A 13,110-nucleotide genomic window follows, 5' to 3' on the forward strand; every position below is an offset into this window, starting at 1 on the left:
AGATACACGATTATTACTCACCCACAGCACATGAGCGTAATAATGTGAATTCCACGATACCAAAAGTAAATGTGCTTTATGGGGTCTCTCAGCATGTGGGAGTTATCTGCACTCGCTATTGTGTTTTGCAATAAACCACCAGTCATTTAAGGAATAATAGTTTTCGGACGCGCAAGGCTTTGGGCAACATTCGCCGGATCTCCAAATGATTTACACCTCCGATCTCTCGCGCTGCCTGCCGTACGGTACGGTACCTCGGTGATTTGTGCCACAGTTTAAAGATATTTTATCCCTTTTTTAGGGTGTAATTTACAAGGACATTAGTCACTGCTGTTATTATTACTGATCCCTGCTGCTTGAAAAGGGTCACCTTCCTCGGGTTTATGAATCTCACGAGTTAACATTTTCACCTGTGGCGTTTTATAGAGCCTAAATAAAACACATTACGGCTCTGCAACCTTTCACTGCCCCCCCATACCGCACACGGCAAAGTTAAATCAACGTACTATTGCTCTTATCTTACCCGGTAATGAAACACTGAGCCTGTACGAGGTGACGGCATGCAGCGTGTAATTCAAGTTAACATTGTCCTCCACACAGACAGAGCACTTCCATAGGGCTGTATTTAGAGACTCGTCGCGTGCATTGGTTTCATTGGTTTGCATGGAATGGGATCCGCTTTTGACCGCCTGCCCTGGCCTCGTGCTCGGGGGGGGGGGGGGGGGGGGGGGAGTCAAAGATCCCCGCCACCATAAAAGATTGTCAGATGTTGTCAGTGTTTTTTTAAAGAATGTCTACTGTACTTCAAGACCGAAGCTAACGTAAAAATGGAAGCATATGACCCTTTTCTTTACTGTTCTCACCAGTTCGCCGTTTCAAAACATACCCCCCTTTTTTCTTTTTCTTTTTTACAAGGTACTACGAATCAAGCGAACCTTTTGAAGTGCGAGAACGTGGGAGACAAAGGAAGCGCGGTATATTCTCTGCTGTTAATGGGCAAATGGTTCACATTTAGGCCAGGCATTGTGATATGGGGAACACATGTGCCCGTTATCCCAGCGTGTCAGAGCCCTCCTTTTCGGGGGAGAGATATGATCAAACAGAGCTTGAGATTGTAGTGCAGGCTGCCCTACTGTACGCTGATGAGCTGGATCCTCCCATAGCCGCCTGAAACAGATTACTCTGCCAGCCTTCTATATATATTATTGGCTACTATATAGTGTGTGAATATATACAGTACAGTAGCTCTCTCTCTCTCTCTCTCTCTCTCTCTCTCTCTCTCTCTCTCTCTCTCTCTCTCTCTCTCTCTCTCTCTCTCAGTATATATAAGCCTTCTACATGGATAACTGTTTGCAGGACATGTACTGTACTGTACTGTATAACATTCCCATGCGTGCGGGTGAAATAATCCACGGGAGGATGAGTCTGGGATGTCTGAAATGTTTATGAAGTGTGCATATAATAAAAAACAAGTTTTAAAAGCGCCCTTGACTTTACCCCCACGTTCAAGTCTATCTGTCATGCATTTAAACTAGAGTATAAAGAAATACAGAATAAGATTGGATTGTTCACTTGCCAGGAGAGATTTTGGAGCAGGCTTTTTCAGTGTCGCATATCAAAGCCGCATAGCATGTCTAGAATTACAGCCTCTCAACTGTTGCGTTTTCTACCTACTTACTACCATGAACTTCTGTTTCCATCCCAACGTTGACTGCCCCCCCCCCCCCCCCCCCCCCTCGGTTTGTGATAGAAAAAGCCTGTCTCACGTCAACAGGGTTTTTGTTATGCAGCTATAGATATGATAGTGACCAAATATAACACAGAAAAACAGGGCTATTGTTACTGAAACTGTACTTTAAATACCTCCATGACCTCACCCTAAGATTGTTATGTTCTGTGCCATGACGCTGTCAAGTTCCACCCACAGACAGGACATTATGTGGATCTATGTAGGAGGGAGAATGTGAAAAAATAAAAGCCACAACACGTGTTTAGACACTACACTAGGCACAAGGATGCTAACGCACACCAAAAGCCTTTTTAGCGGTGCTGGCCCCACGGGAGAGAACTTTTATTTAGGACAGCAGGTAGACCGAATCCAGGATTCTGTCTATACCTGCTTCAAGATCCCCTCTTCTAGACGCTACACTTAGCGTAAGAGAGAGCAGAGTACAGTGAGTGCCACTACAGTGTGTATCACATCTTGACCTTATGGCACTTACATTAAATCCCTGGTTTTGTCTTTTTCTTTTTGTCTTTTTCTTTTTTTTTACTAGTGCACACATTGCATTATGAGGCTATAAAATCTAATATGTTCAATTTCCTGCCCTGTGCCATGTGTACATATTGAGCTGCACTTAACCCATTCTGACCTGAGATCAGATTCATACGAGGTTTCCGCTGGACACACACTGTGTCTGATTAACCCATTCTGACCTGAGATCAGATTAAAAAAAATGTCAGTCGTTCTTCGATTTTTCAAAAAATAGCAGACCTACAAGCTCGTATCGCGCCACTCGGTGGCGCGATATGAGCTTGTAGATCTGCTATTTTTAAATAGCTAAAGCATAACATGATGCTGACACCAAATGGGTGTTTTTTTTCCCCATTTCTTTATTTTTTCTCCCCCTCACAAAAACCACTTATTGACTTAGTAGTGTAAGAATTGCTAATTATTGGGAAGTGCAAAGTTAAATGTCATAATGTGTTTATAGCAACTGTCAAAACAGAGCCCGGCCCACTCACTGCTTTCTTTTTTTCTTTCAGCTCTTCTTTGAAATGCCCCAAAAAGTCGTTATTAGTTTGAGGTCTCCGTTAAAGTACTACTTTTTCAATCTTAGGTCATTGTCTAATGGTTTGGTTTCTGGCCTCAGCTCGGTAGTCGTGGGGGGGGGGGGAGCGGTGCTCTGTTAGCAAATACTCTCTTTCCATCGCTGTGTACCGCCACAAAGCTAAACACTTACCAGGCTGTGGTTATAAACAAAAGTACAGTACACCAGCAGGAGTGGTCTCCCAGCGGGACGAACAGGAGGGAGGGAGGCCTGTGTCCTCTTCATTCCATTTTCTAAATGCCTGTTTCATGTTTAACTCTCCCACTCGGCTCTCTCTCCACCTCTCTCTCTCTCTCTCTCTCTCTCTCTCTCTCTCTCTCTCTCTCTCTCTCCCTCTCCCTCTCCCTCTCCCTCTCCCTCTCCCTCTCCCTCTCCCTCTCCCTCTCCCTCTCCCTCTCCCTCTCCCTCTCCCTCTCCCTCTCCCTCTCCCTCTCTCCCACTCGGCTCTCTCTCCACCTCTCTCTCTCTCTCTCTCTCTCTCTCTCTCTCTCTCTCTCTCTCTCTCACTGCCTGCCGTTTTCATTCAATGGTGCTTGGCATTATTATTTCAGGGAGGGAACCAGACGGCCACTGTGATTGCTCTGTGCTCCATGAGGGACTTTAATTTAGTGCAGGAGACGTGCCAACTGGCCATCCGGGACGTAGGTGGCCTTGAAGTCCTCATTAACTTGCTGGATACAGAAGAAATCAAATGCAAAGTGAGTAGCCGTTGCCAAAGAACTGGACCTAGATGGGCCCGCGGGCCCCCAAACAGAGCCAGCACTGTGGTGTGCCAGCCTGTGTTTGTAAGCTAGAAGAACCACACATCCTCATTGAATCCCCCAGTGCCAGAGAGTGCTGATTTTAAAGACACAGGGTAGCAGTTATCCTCATAGACCTAATGACATCTGTGGGCGCCGGCTAACCCACTTTATTAAGACTTTTCTTGTTTCCGACTATTTTTAGTAGGAGGAGGAGAGGGTGAACGTTCAGCTAAGTCTGTGTTGTTATTGCTCCCCTGGCGTACAGATGTTCACCTCATGTTTGCATCAGGGCACAGTTTTTCTTCCCCCCAAGTCTCCGTTTGCTTAACTTGTGTGTGTGCGTGCGTGTGCGTGCGCGGTCAGATCGGCTCCCTGAAGATCCTGAGGGAGATCAGCCAGAGCTCTCAGATCCGCCACGCCATCGCCGACCTGGGCGGCCTCCAGACCATGGTGAAGATCCTGGACTCGCCGGTGAAGGAGCTGAAGGCGCTGGCCGCCGAGACCATCGCCAACGTGGCCAAGTTCCGCCGAGCGCGGCGGACCGTCCGGCAGTCCGGAGGCATTAAGAAACTGGTGAGTCTGAAGTAATGGCTGTCCTCTGGTGGTGTACAGAAACACTGTAAAGGTGGTGTTGGGCAATGTCGCCCGGTTGCCTTCTTGCCCCCCCTATGGTGTACAGCACATGACACGGACACAACCTTCGTTAAAGCACGTCTCCCGGTTCTGCACAGTGCCTCGACTATAAGAGTCTCTACCTCACACGAGAGCAGGTCCAGGCCCGAAAAACAGATAGAATGTCCCTGACGTCCAACGACCTGCGTTCATGTTTATTGACAGAGGGACCTGTGATTAAAGCCCCCGTGCTTTGTATATTTTCCCCAGCTCACGAATCGGATGTTCTCATGTGCGAGTCACTCGCAAAGGGCAGATTAATTTCACGCTACGGCTACGAGACCACCTTTGAACTGTGCAGCGTGTGTGCGAGCGTGTGTGTGTGTGTGTGTGTGTGTATGTGTGTGTGTGTGTGTGTGTATATGTGTGTGTGTGTGTGTGTGTGTGTGTGTATATATGTGTGTGTGTGTGTGTGTGTGTGTGTATATATGTGTGTGTGTGTGTGTGTGTGTGTGTGTGTGTGTGTGTGTGTGTGTATATGTGTGTGTGTGTGTGTGTGTGTGTGTGTGTGTGTGTGTAATAGATTTGCCTGCTCTGTCTCACGGGCCAGGAACTACGGATTAAAACACCGACAGGACGGCCATAAGCCGTCACACTGGGCTCCTCAGACCTAACGTCAACATCTGTCCTGACGCTTTTCCACTCCCCGCCATCTCTGGCTTTTTAATCCTGTCAGCCCCCGTGGTAATAGAATTTTAATTACGCCCCTAATCACAGCCAACAAACTCCAGCTATTCTCATCTGGAGACGGCCATTATCGCCCCGGTGCAGACAGAGCCAGCGGAGATCTCGGAATCCTTGAACGCGGCGAGGTCCAATCCAGGTTCACAGAGTTTGCGTGCTGCAGTGAGTGCAGCAGTGGGTGACTGCTGTTTGCACTGCAGGCCTGTTACCGTACGGCTGATTTATTTATACAGTCGGTTGCGCATCATGTCGCACAGCAAACACACACCACATCTACAAACTCACAATGTGCGGAGATGCGACACGCTGTGGGCTTGCAGATCTGCTGTTTTGGGTGCGCGCAGCACCACCGCGAATAAGTATAAACCCAGGCATATTACGTGCTTTGCTTTGTCTGTGCGTGCATGTGCGGTGTGCGAGTGTTTTGCATTCCTCGTCACATTTTGTGCATCGATGTCGGCCCCTGTCCGAATGTCTTGGGTTCTTCAGGGGAATACAAGAAGACTCGCCCCGTTTCTGTTTTCCTCCCAGAATTTTCCCCAGTGAGGGGTGGGAGAGGCTGGACAGCAGACGGCTGCATTTTGAATTTCTCTAACCTAAGTACAAATAAAATTTATGAAAAGCTACTACAGTGAAGTCTGTTCACAGAAGTTGTTGTAGGATATGTGGGGATTATCTGACGAGGTACCATTTGAGGGGGCAAAACCTTAAGTAATATAATATAGCCTTTCCACAGGAGTATCTTTTTATATTCTTCCAAAAAGAATACAAACAGCCAATAGCATATTACAAAGTTATCCCCCTCACTGGGGAAAATTCCGGGAGGAAGAACGGGCACGCACCGGGGTGAGTCTTCTTGTTACCCTTCAGGGGCAGTGGTGGTGAGATGATGATGATGATGGAGATGATGAGATGATGATGAGATGGCGAAAAAAAAAACGATTGCGGAAAATTGTGAAAAAAAAGTGATGGCGAAAAAAAAGTGATGGCGAAAAAAAAGTGATGGCGAAAAAAAGCGATGGCGAAAAAAGCGATGGCGAAAAAAGCGATGGCGAAAAAAAAGCGATGGCGAAAAAAAGCGATGGCGAAAAAAGCGATGGCGAAAAAAAAGCGTTGGCGAAAAAAAGCGATGGCGAAAAAAGCGATGGCGAAAAAAAGCGATGGCGAAAAAAAAGCGATGGCGAAAAAAAGCGATGGCGAAAACAAGCGATGGCGAAAAATGGGGGAAAAAAAGCGATGGCGAAAAAAAAGCGATGCAAAAAAATGCTATGGCGAAAAAAGCGATGGCGAAAAAAGCGATGGCGAAAAAAAAGCGATGGCGAAAAAAAGCGATGGCGAAAAAAGCGATGGCGAAAAAAAGCGATGGCGAAAAAAAAGCGATGGCGAAAAAAAAGCGATGGCGAAAAAAAGCGATGGCGAAAAAAAAGCGATGGCGAAAAAAAGCGATGGCGAAAAAAGCGATGGCGAAAAAAGCGATGGCGAAAAAAAGCGATGGCGAAAAATGGGGGAAAAAAAGCGATGGCGAAAAAAAAGCGATGCAAAAAAATGCTATGGCGAAAAAAGCGATGGCGAAAAAAAGCGATGGCGAAAAAAGCGATGGCGAAAAAAGCGATGGCGAAAAAAAAAAAGCGATGGCGAAAAAAAAGCGATGGCGAAAAAAAGCGATGGCGAAAAAAAGCGATGGCGAAAAATGGGGGAAAAAAAGCGATGGCGAAAAAAAGCGATGGCGAAAAAAGCGATGGCGAAAAAAAGCGATGGCGAAAAAAGCGATGGCGAAAGAAAGCGATGGCGAAAAAAAGCGATGGCGAAAAAAGCGATGGCGAAAAAAAAGCGATGGCGAAAAAAAGCGATGGCGAAAAATGGGGGAAAAAAAGCGATGGCGAAAAAAAAGCGATGGCGAAAAAAAGCGATGGCGAAAAAAAGCGATGGCGAAAAAAGCGATGGCGAAAAAAGCGATGGCGAAAAAAAGCGATGGCGAAAAAAGCGATGGCGAAAAAAGCGATGGCGAAAAAAAGCGATGGCGAAAAAAGCGATGGCGAAAAAAAGCGATGGCGAAAAAAAGCGATGGCGAAAAAAGCGATGGCGAAAAAAAAGCGATGGCGAAAAAAAGCGATGGCGAAAAATGGGGGAAAAAAAGCGATGGCGAAAAAAAAGCGATGCAAAAAAATGCTATGGCGAAAAAAGCGATGGCGAAAAAAGCGATGGCGAAAAAAAGCGATGGCGAAAAAAAAGTGATGGCGAAAAAAAAGCGATGGCGAAAAAAAGCGATGGCGAAAAAAAAAGCGATGGCGAAAAAAAGCGATGGCGAAAAAAAGCGAAGGCGAAAAATGGGGGAAAAAAAGCGATGGCGAAAAAAAAGCGATGCAAAAAAATGCTATGGCGAAAAAAGCGATGGCGAAAAAAGCGATGGCGAAAAAAAGCGATGGCGAAAAAAAAGCGATGGCGAAAAAAGCGATGGCGAAAAAAAGCGATGGCGAAAAAAAAGCGATGGCGAAAAAAAGCGATGGCGAAAAAAAGCGATGGCGAAAAATGGGGGAAAAAAAGCGATGGCGAAAAAAAAGCTATGGCGAAAAAAGCGATGGCGAAAAAAGCGATGGCGAAAAAAAGCGATGGCGAAAAAAAAGCGATGGCGAAAAAAGCGATGGCGAAAAAAAGCGATGGCGAAAAAAAAGCGATGGCGAAAAAAAGCGATGGCGAAAAAAAGCGATGGCGAAAAAAGCGATGGCGAAAAAAAGCGATGGCGAAAAAAAAGTGATGGCGAAAAAAAAGCGAGATGATGATGATGATGATGGAGATGATGAGATGATGATGAGATGGCGAAAAAAAAACGATTGCGGAAAATGGCGAAAATAAAGCGATGGCGAAAAAAAAGCGATGTACAATTTTGAGGTACGTCTACTTTGCTGGAGTATTTAAAAGTTTCAATACTTCTACTTCTACTCCACTACATTTCAGAGGAAAATATTGTACTTTTTACTCCACTACAATTATTTGGAAACTTGATTATTATTATTACAAAACATATATTTACCACACGGCACACGCCCCAATACATTTCGGCCATTTGAAAATAGCAGATCTACAGGCTCACAACGAGCTGCATTGTGAGCTTGTAGATCTGCCATTTCTTTTACGATCTTTTGACATTTGAAACGGTTCATTTCTGTATAAGTAGTACTTTTACTTTTGGCACTTTAAGTACACTTTGACGCCAATACATTATGAATGTATAAACCTTTACATGTAACAGAGTATTTCAAGTTAACCCATTCTGGGGCGGCAACCCTTTTTGGTGTCAGCATTATGTTATGCTTTAGCTATTGAAAAATAGCAGATCTACAAGCTCCTAGCGCGCCACCGAGTGGCGCGCTACGAGCTTGTAGGTCTGCTTGAAAACCAAAGAACCACTGACGTAGAAACATAGCTTTTTCAGAAAACTGTCAGGATGTAGAAGAACATTTTTTTAGAATCTGATCTCCGGTCAGAACGGGTGAAGTAAAACATTTCTCTCTCTCTCTCCATATCAAGGTGGAGCTGCTGGACTGCGTGCCCGCCGGTGGTGCTGGCGCCCCGGGCAGCGCCACGCTGAGCGGCGAGCAGGAGAAGGACCTGGAGGTGGCCCGCTGCGGAGCGCTGGCGCTCTGGAGCTGCAGCAAGAGCGCCAGGAACAAGGAGGCCATCCGCCGGGCCGGGGGCATCCCTCTGCTGGCGCGCCTGCTCAGGTCCCCCCGCCACGACATGCTCGTCCCCGTGGTGGGCACGCTGCAGGAGTGTGCTTCAGAGGTGGGCATCGTCTGTGTGGGGACAGTTTTCTGAAAAATCAGTCGTTCTTCGATTTTTCTAGCTATGAGCTTGTAGATCTGCTATTTTTAAATAGCTAAAGCATAACGTAATGCTAACACCAAAAGGGGTTCCCACCCAAAATGTGTTAAAAAAAGAAAAATGTATCCCACAATTTTTTTAACCAGTTCTTTTCACCCAGTGTCGATTAACTAATGTAATCCTGGGCGCTACACTCCCTCTGCCGACCTGGGGAGAGCAACGGGCTGACCTCATGCATGATGAGTCCAAGCTGCTTCTATTCGCCTGACAGGGGGGACTTTCCCCGTTTTGGACGTTGCGCGTGGAAGGAACACGTTATCCCAACGAGTTCCTTTCCCCTCCGTCAGGGGCGCCTGATGTGTTGGCCAGGGGGAGGACGTTTTTGGAGACCAGGATTACTGCATGCTTTTTGGGAGGGCACCTTACCCTAGGGGACACGGGGAGAACATGCAAACTCCACACAGAAAGGCCCTTTTGCCAACCCCATTGTTTACTATTTCGAAAAACATTTTAAAATGGTGAAAATGTCCAATCTACATTGACACGTTGGGAGCTTGGCTATTTGAACTATTTGTAAATGTTTTTCAAATTAGTGGTAGATTTGTAGTCCCCCAGGGTTGATAGATTTGTAGTCCCCCAGGGTTGATAGATTTGTAGTCCCCTAGGGTTGATAGATTTGTAGTCCCCCAGGGTTGATAGATTTGTAGTCCCCCAGGGTTGATAGATTTGTAGTCCCCCAGGGTTGATAGATTTGTAGTCCCCCAGGGTTGATAGATTTGTAGTCCCCCAGGGTTGATAGATTTGTAGTCCCCCAGGGTTGCTTTTTTCTCCCTAGTCTACACCAAATCTCTCTGGCAAAAATAGCCAACCCAAAAACCGTGTTGCGTTGCGTCAGCTTGTAGATCTACATAGAGCAATTTTAGCTGACTCTTCGCCTCCCAGAATACTGTAGCCGTTCATGTGTTTAGATTAGAGAAGCCCTGTTATGTTGGCTGCATACCGTAATATGGATTACATATATTTTTTGTCTTTCTCTTACAGAGAAGCTACCGAATTGCCATTCAAACGGAGGGCATGATCAAGGACCTGGTCAAAAACCTCAGCTGTGACAACCAAGAGCTTCAAATGCACTGCGCCAGTGCCATCTTTAAGGTGGGTGTTTTAGCTTCAAATGCACTGCGCCAGTGCCATCTTTAAGGTCGGTGTTTTAGCTTCAAATGCACTGCGCCAGTGCCATCTTTAAGGTCGGTGTTTTAGCTTCAAATGCACTGCGCCAGTGCCATCTTTAAGGTCGGTGTTTTCCTCTAATAATATTCCCTATAGGCGACAGTGCAGCATTTTGACCAGGACTATACAAATGCTATGTCGTGTAAAAAGTTGAATGGTTGGTTATGTAGTCTACTGTTCCACAGTGTTCTAATTGGAAGCACATTGTATAGCGAGAGCTGACGTTTACACCCCGACATCCTCTCTCTCGTCTTGGCCTCTCAGTGTGCAGAGGACAAGCTCACCCGTGACCTGGTGCGTCGCTACAAGGGCCTCCAGCCCCTGGTGTCCCTCCTGAGCCAGGGGGACAACAAGCTGCTGCTGGCTGCCACCACCGGAGCCATCTGGAAGTGTTCCATCAGCCTGGAGAACGTGGCTAAGTACGCCTCCCTGCTCAGGGTCTCAGCTTATTACCTCTCATTAACACACTGACACGCATGAGGGCACACACACACACCTTTGCACACGCACGCACATTGTCTCGCACGCATGTACAAACACACACACACACACACACACACACACACACACACACACACATGCGTGTCAGTCAGGTTGGCATATACACTTGCATACATGTGGCGCACATGTTCTTGTCTCGCACATGCATGCACACTCACACGCGTTAATAAACGGCCATAGCTGGTGTGCTGCTGCTGTTTGTTTTGCGTGATGGGGCTGATCATGGAACAGCCCCGTGTTTTCGAGGCCTACGTCTGTGTGTTTGCAATTAGCCGGTAACGGATTACCCTGACGTTGACAAATCACTTACATGCGAGCGGCGATCTAATGAGCCTCAATTTTGAAAAGCGGGGGTTAATAGCAAATTTAGCATGTGTTCGTCGTGTTTGGAAAATTTATGTTTGCTGACTCGCTGCGGTTAGAGCGGGAGCCCTAGGCAAACCGGGTGACTCCTTGAGCGTGTTAGAATATCCGTGCAATCACCATCACATGTGCTGCTTTTTTATGGGGGTCGCCCCATTGGTTCACATGCTAGTCATCTCACTTTTTCCACCCTCGCGCTGTTGTCATAATAATGTCCCTGTCGCTTTACGTCGCGTCTGTTCGAAGCGATTATTTGGCTAAAATGTTAACGCGTCTTTTATTCTTTTGCACAGATTCTATTAGGTTTTGATCTTTTACGTGACTGTCTCTGCCGGGCGGAATTTCCACTGCTAACAACAGACAAAGCAAAGGTGTTGATTTTATGGTCTTCTGTGACGTGTTAGTCGAGGCAGTCCTCTGTCAGTCTGCTGAACAAAAGCGAGCATAATACTCTAAGGATCAGCCGCCGCGACGGCTATTTGCTATTATGTCAGAAAAGGCACGCTGACAGAGCCTTTAATCATTTATCATGTATGACAGACGTTTATTTAAGTGTCATTTAGCGCAGTTCCCTCAGCAGTGACATTTCTGGAACGCTCCTTGGGTTTTTTTGCGTTCGCGTCAGATGATTTTTTAAGTCAGTAATTTTCCCTCTAAGATAAATAATGCCCAGAGTCCGTGCCCTGGCAGGCCTCTGCCTCTCCAGTGGTGCTGCTCCCATGAAATGAAAAGAAAATGATTTAACATAACTTATTCTCTCATTCAGTGTGAGACGGGAGACCTAGAATACAACCCACATCTATTAAATGAATACCGTGGCAACCTCACAATAAATCCAAGGCTTATTTTTCACAACGGAGCCAAACGGACTGATAACACGCTGTCCGTTAATCACTTTTTTTAACGATAAGTTTTGAGAGCTTTATAGGTTTACGTTGAGGTACGATTATTATGTGGAAATGTTTAGCTTCTGAGTTGGGAACGCTATATAATTCAAATTACTGTGGAATTCTAAAAATAACAATAGAGAAGGCCAGTAGCTCTCACAAACATCTTTCAGCACGTCATATATCACAACTGACAGAGTGATATCCTACATTTAGAGACTTACGTCCCCCCCCCCCTCAACTGTAAATGGATGCCTGTTGCCACAATTCAATTTAGTTTTAAGATCCCATTATAGAAGCATGACAATAACATCTCATTGAAAACGGGTGGAGGAATCTCGTCCTCACACGGGCCAAGTTCAATGAGGTTCATGTCACCGTGAACAGCACTCTACACATTTCACCCGTTGTCTGGGTGCAGAGTGAACGTCTCACACTGCCCCTCCACTGGAGCTACTAGACAGCTTTTCATATGTTCAGCCCACTTCTGAACCAAAGTTCTTTTTTTAAAGCCGTCAGAAAAACAACAGAAATGGCAACAACTTGGGAACCCTTGTGAGTGCAGCTTGGCATGGGCGATAAAACAAGTTAAGTGCGCTATAGCTGGCCATGTGAGTAATATGGCACCTCCGTACACTTGCTCCCATTATGGGCCTGGTGCCCTGCGTAATTACTCATAACATTGTTGCTATGCAAAAAAGCAACGGTAATAATAAACACTATGGAATGATGATAATGGCACCTTTTAAACCACATGTAAAACCTCAATTGGTGGCACTTAATTTGCGAACATCAGAGAGGGTATTCAGAAGGTATATAGCCCTGCTATCATTAGGACTATTATGTAATACTTCACGTCGAGGCACCTAGCTGGGAGAAGCCAAAATGGCCATGACGTTCCCATTTATAGCTGCTCCTTTCCTGCGTGCTGTCGAGTTTAGGCTGTAGTTTTCTGGACGCCACTCGCTGCACCTGGGCGTGAACGAAGGTGAAACTAGCTTGGCCGCCCGCCGCTGCAGGAGGCAAACCAGCATGATGTACAGCAAACGTTATTTATTTTCTTAAAATATCGCTAGTCTACACTACTGTGTGTGTGTGTGTGTGTGTGTGTGTGTGTGTGTGTGTGTGTGTGTGTGTGTGTGTGTGTGTGTGTGTGTGTGTGTGTGTGTGTGTGTGTGTGTGTGTGTGTGTGTGTGTGTGTGTGTGTGTGTGTGTGTGTGTGTGTGTGTGTGTGTGTGTGTGTGTGTGTGTGTTTTCGTTTTCTTTCTCTCACAGGGTTATTTGAATAACTTATAAAAAAGTCAAGGTCATGCAGAGGCCTGGAATGGCTTGACCAATAAGCCATTACTGTCGAAAATTGGGAAAGACTGCTAATGGTAA

The 13,110-nt window shown here is 46.2% G+C and overlaps 1 protein-coding gene across 1 annotated transcript in view; it reads left to right on the forward strand.

The window, feature by feature from the left end:
- The window catches only part of odad2 (outer dynein arm docking complex subunit 2), a gene marked incomplete at its 5' end in the record, with an annotated part of 96,255 nt that overhangs the window by 18,877 nt on the left and 64,268 nt on the right, over positions 1-13,110 (forward strand). The window contains 5 exons of the mRNA XM_083777823.1: positions 3,383-3,529; positions 3,938-4,147; positions 8,459-8,713; positions 9,794-9,904; positions 10,244-10,398. Of these exons, the coding sequence (XP_083633949.1) occupies positions 3,383-3,529; positions 3,938-4,147; positions 8,459-8,713; positions 9,794-9,904; positions 10,244-10,398 (878 nt within the window). The remainder of the gene's footprint in view (positions 1-3,382; positions 3,530-3,937; positions 4,148-8,458; positions 8,714-9,793; positions 9,905-10,243; positions 10,399-13,110) is intronic.

This window comes from Protomyctophum parallelum (assembly GCF_964188405.1).
Source record: "Protomyctophum parallelum genome assembly, chromosome: 12".
Taxonomy (NCBI): domain Eukaryota; kingdom Metazoa; phylum Chordata; class Actinopteri; order Myctophiformes; family Myctophidae; genus Protomyctophum; species Protomyctophum parallelum.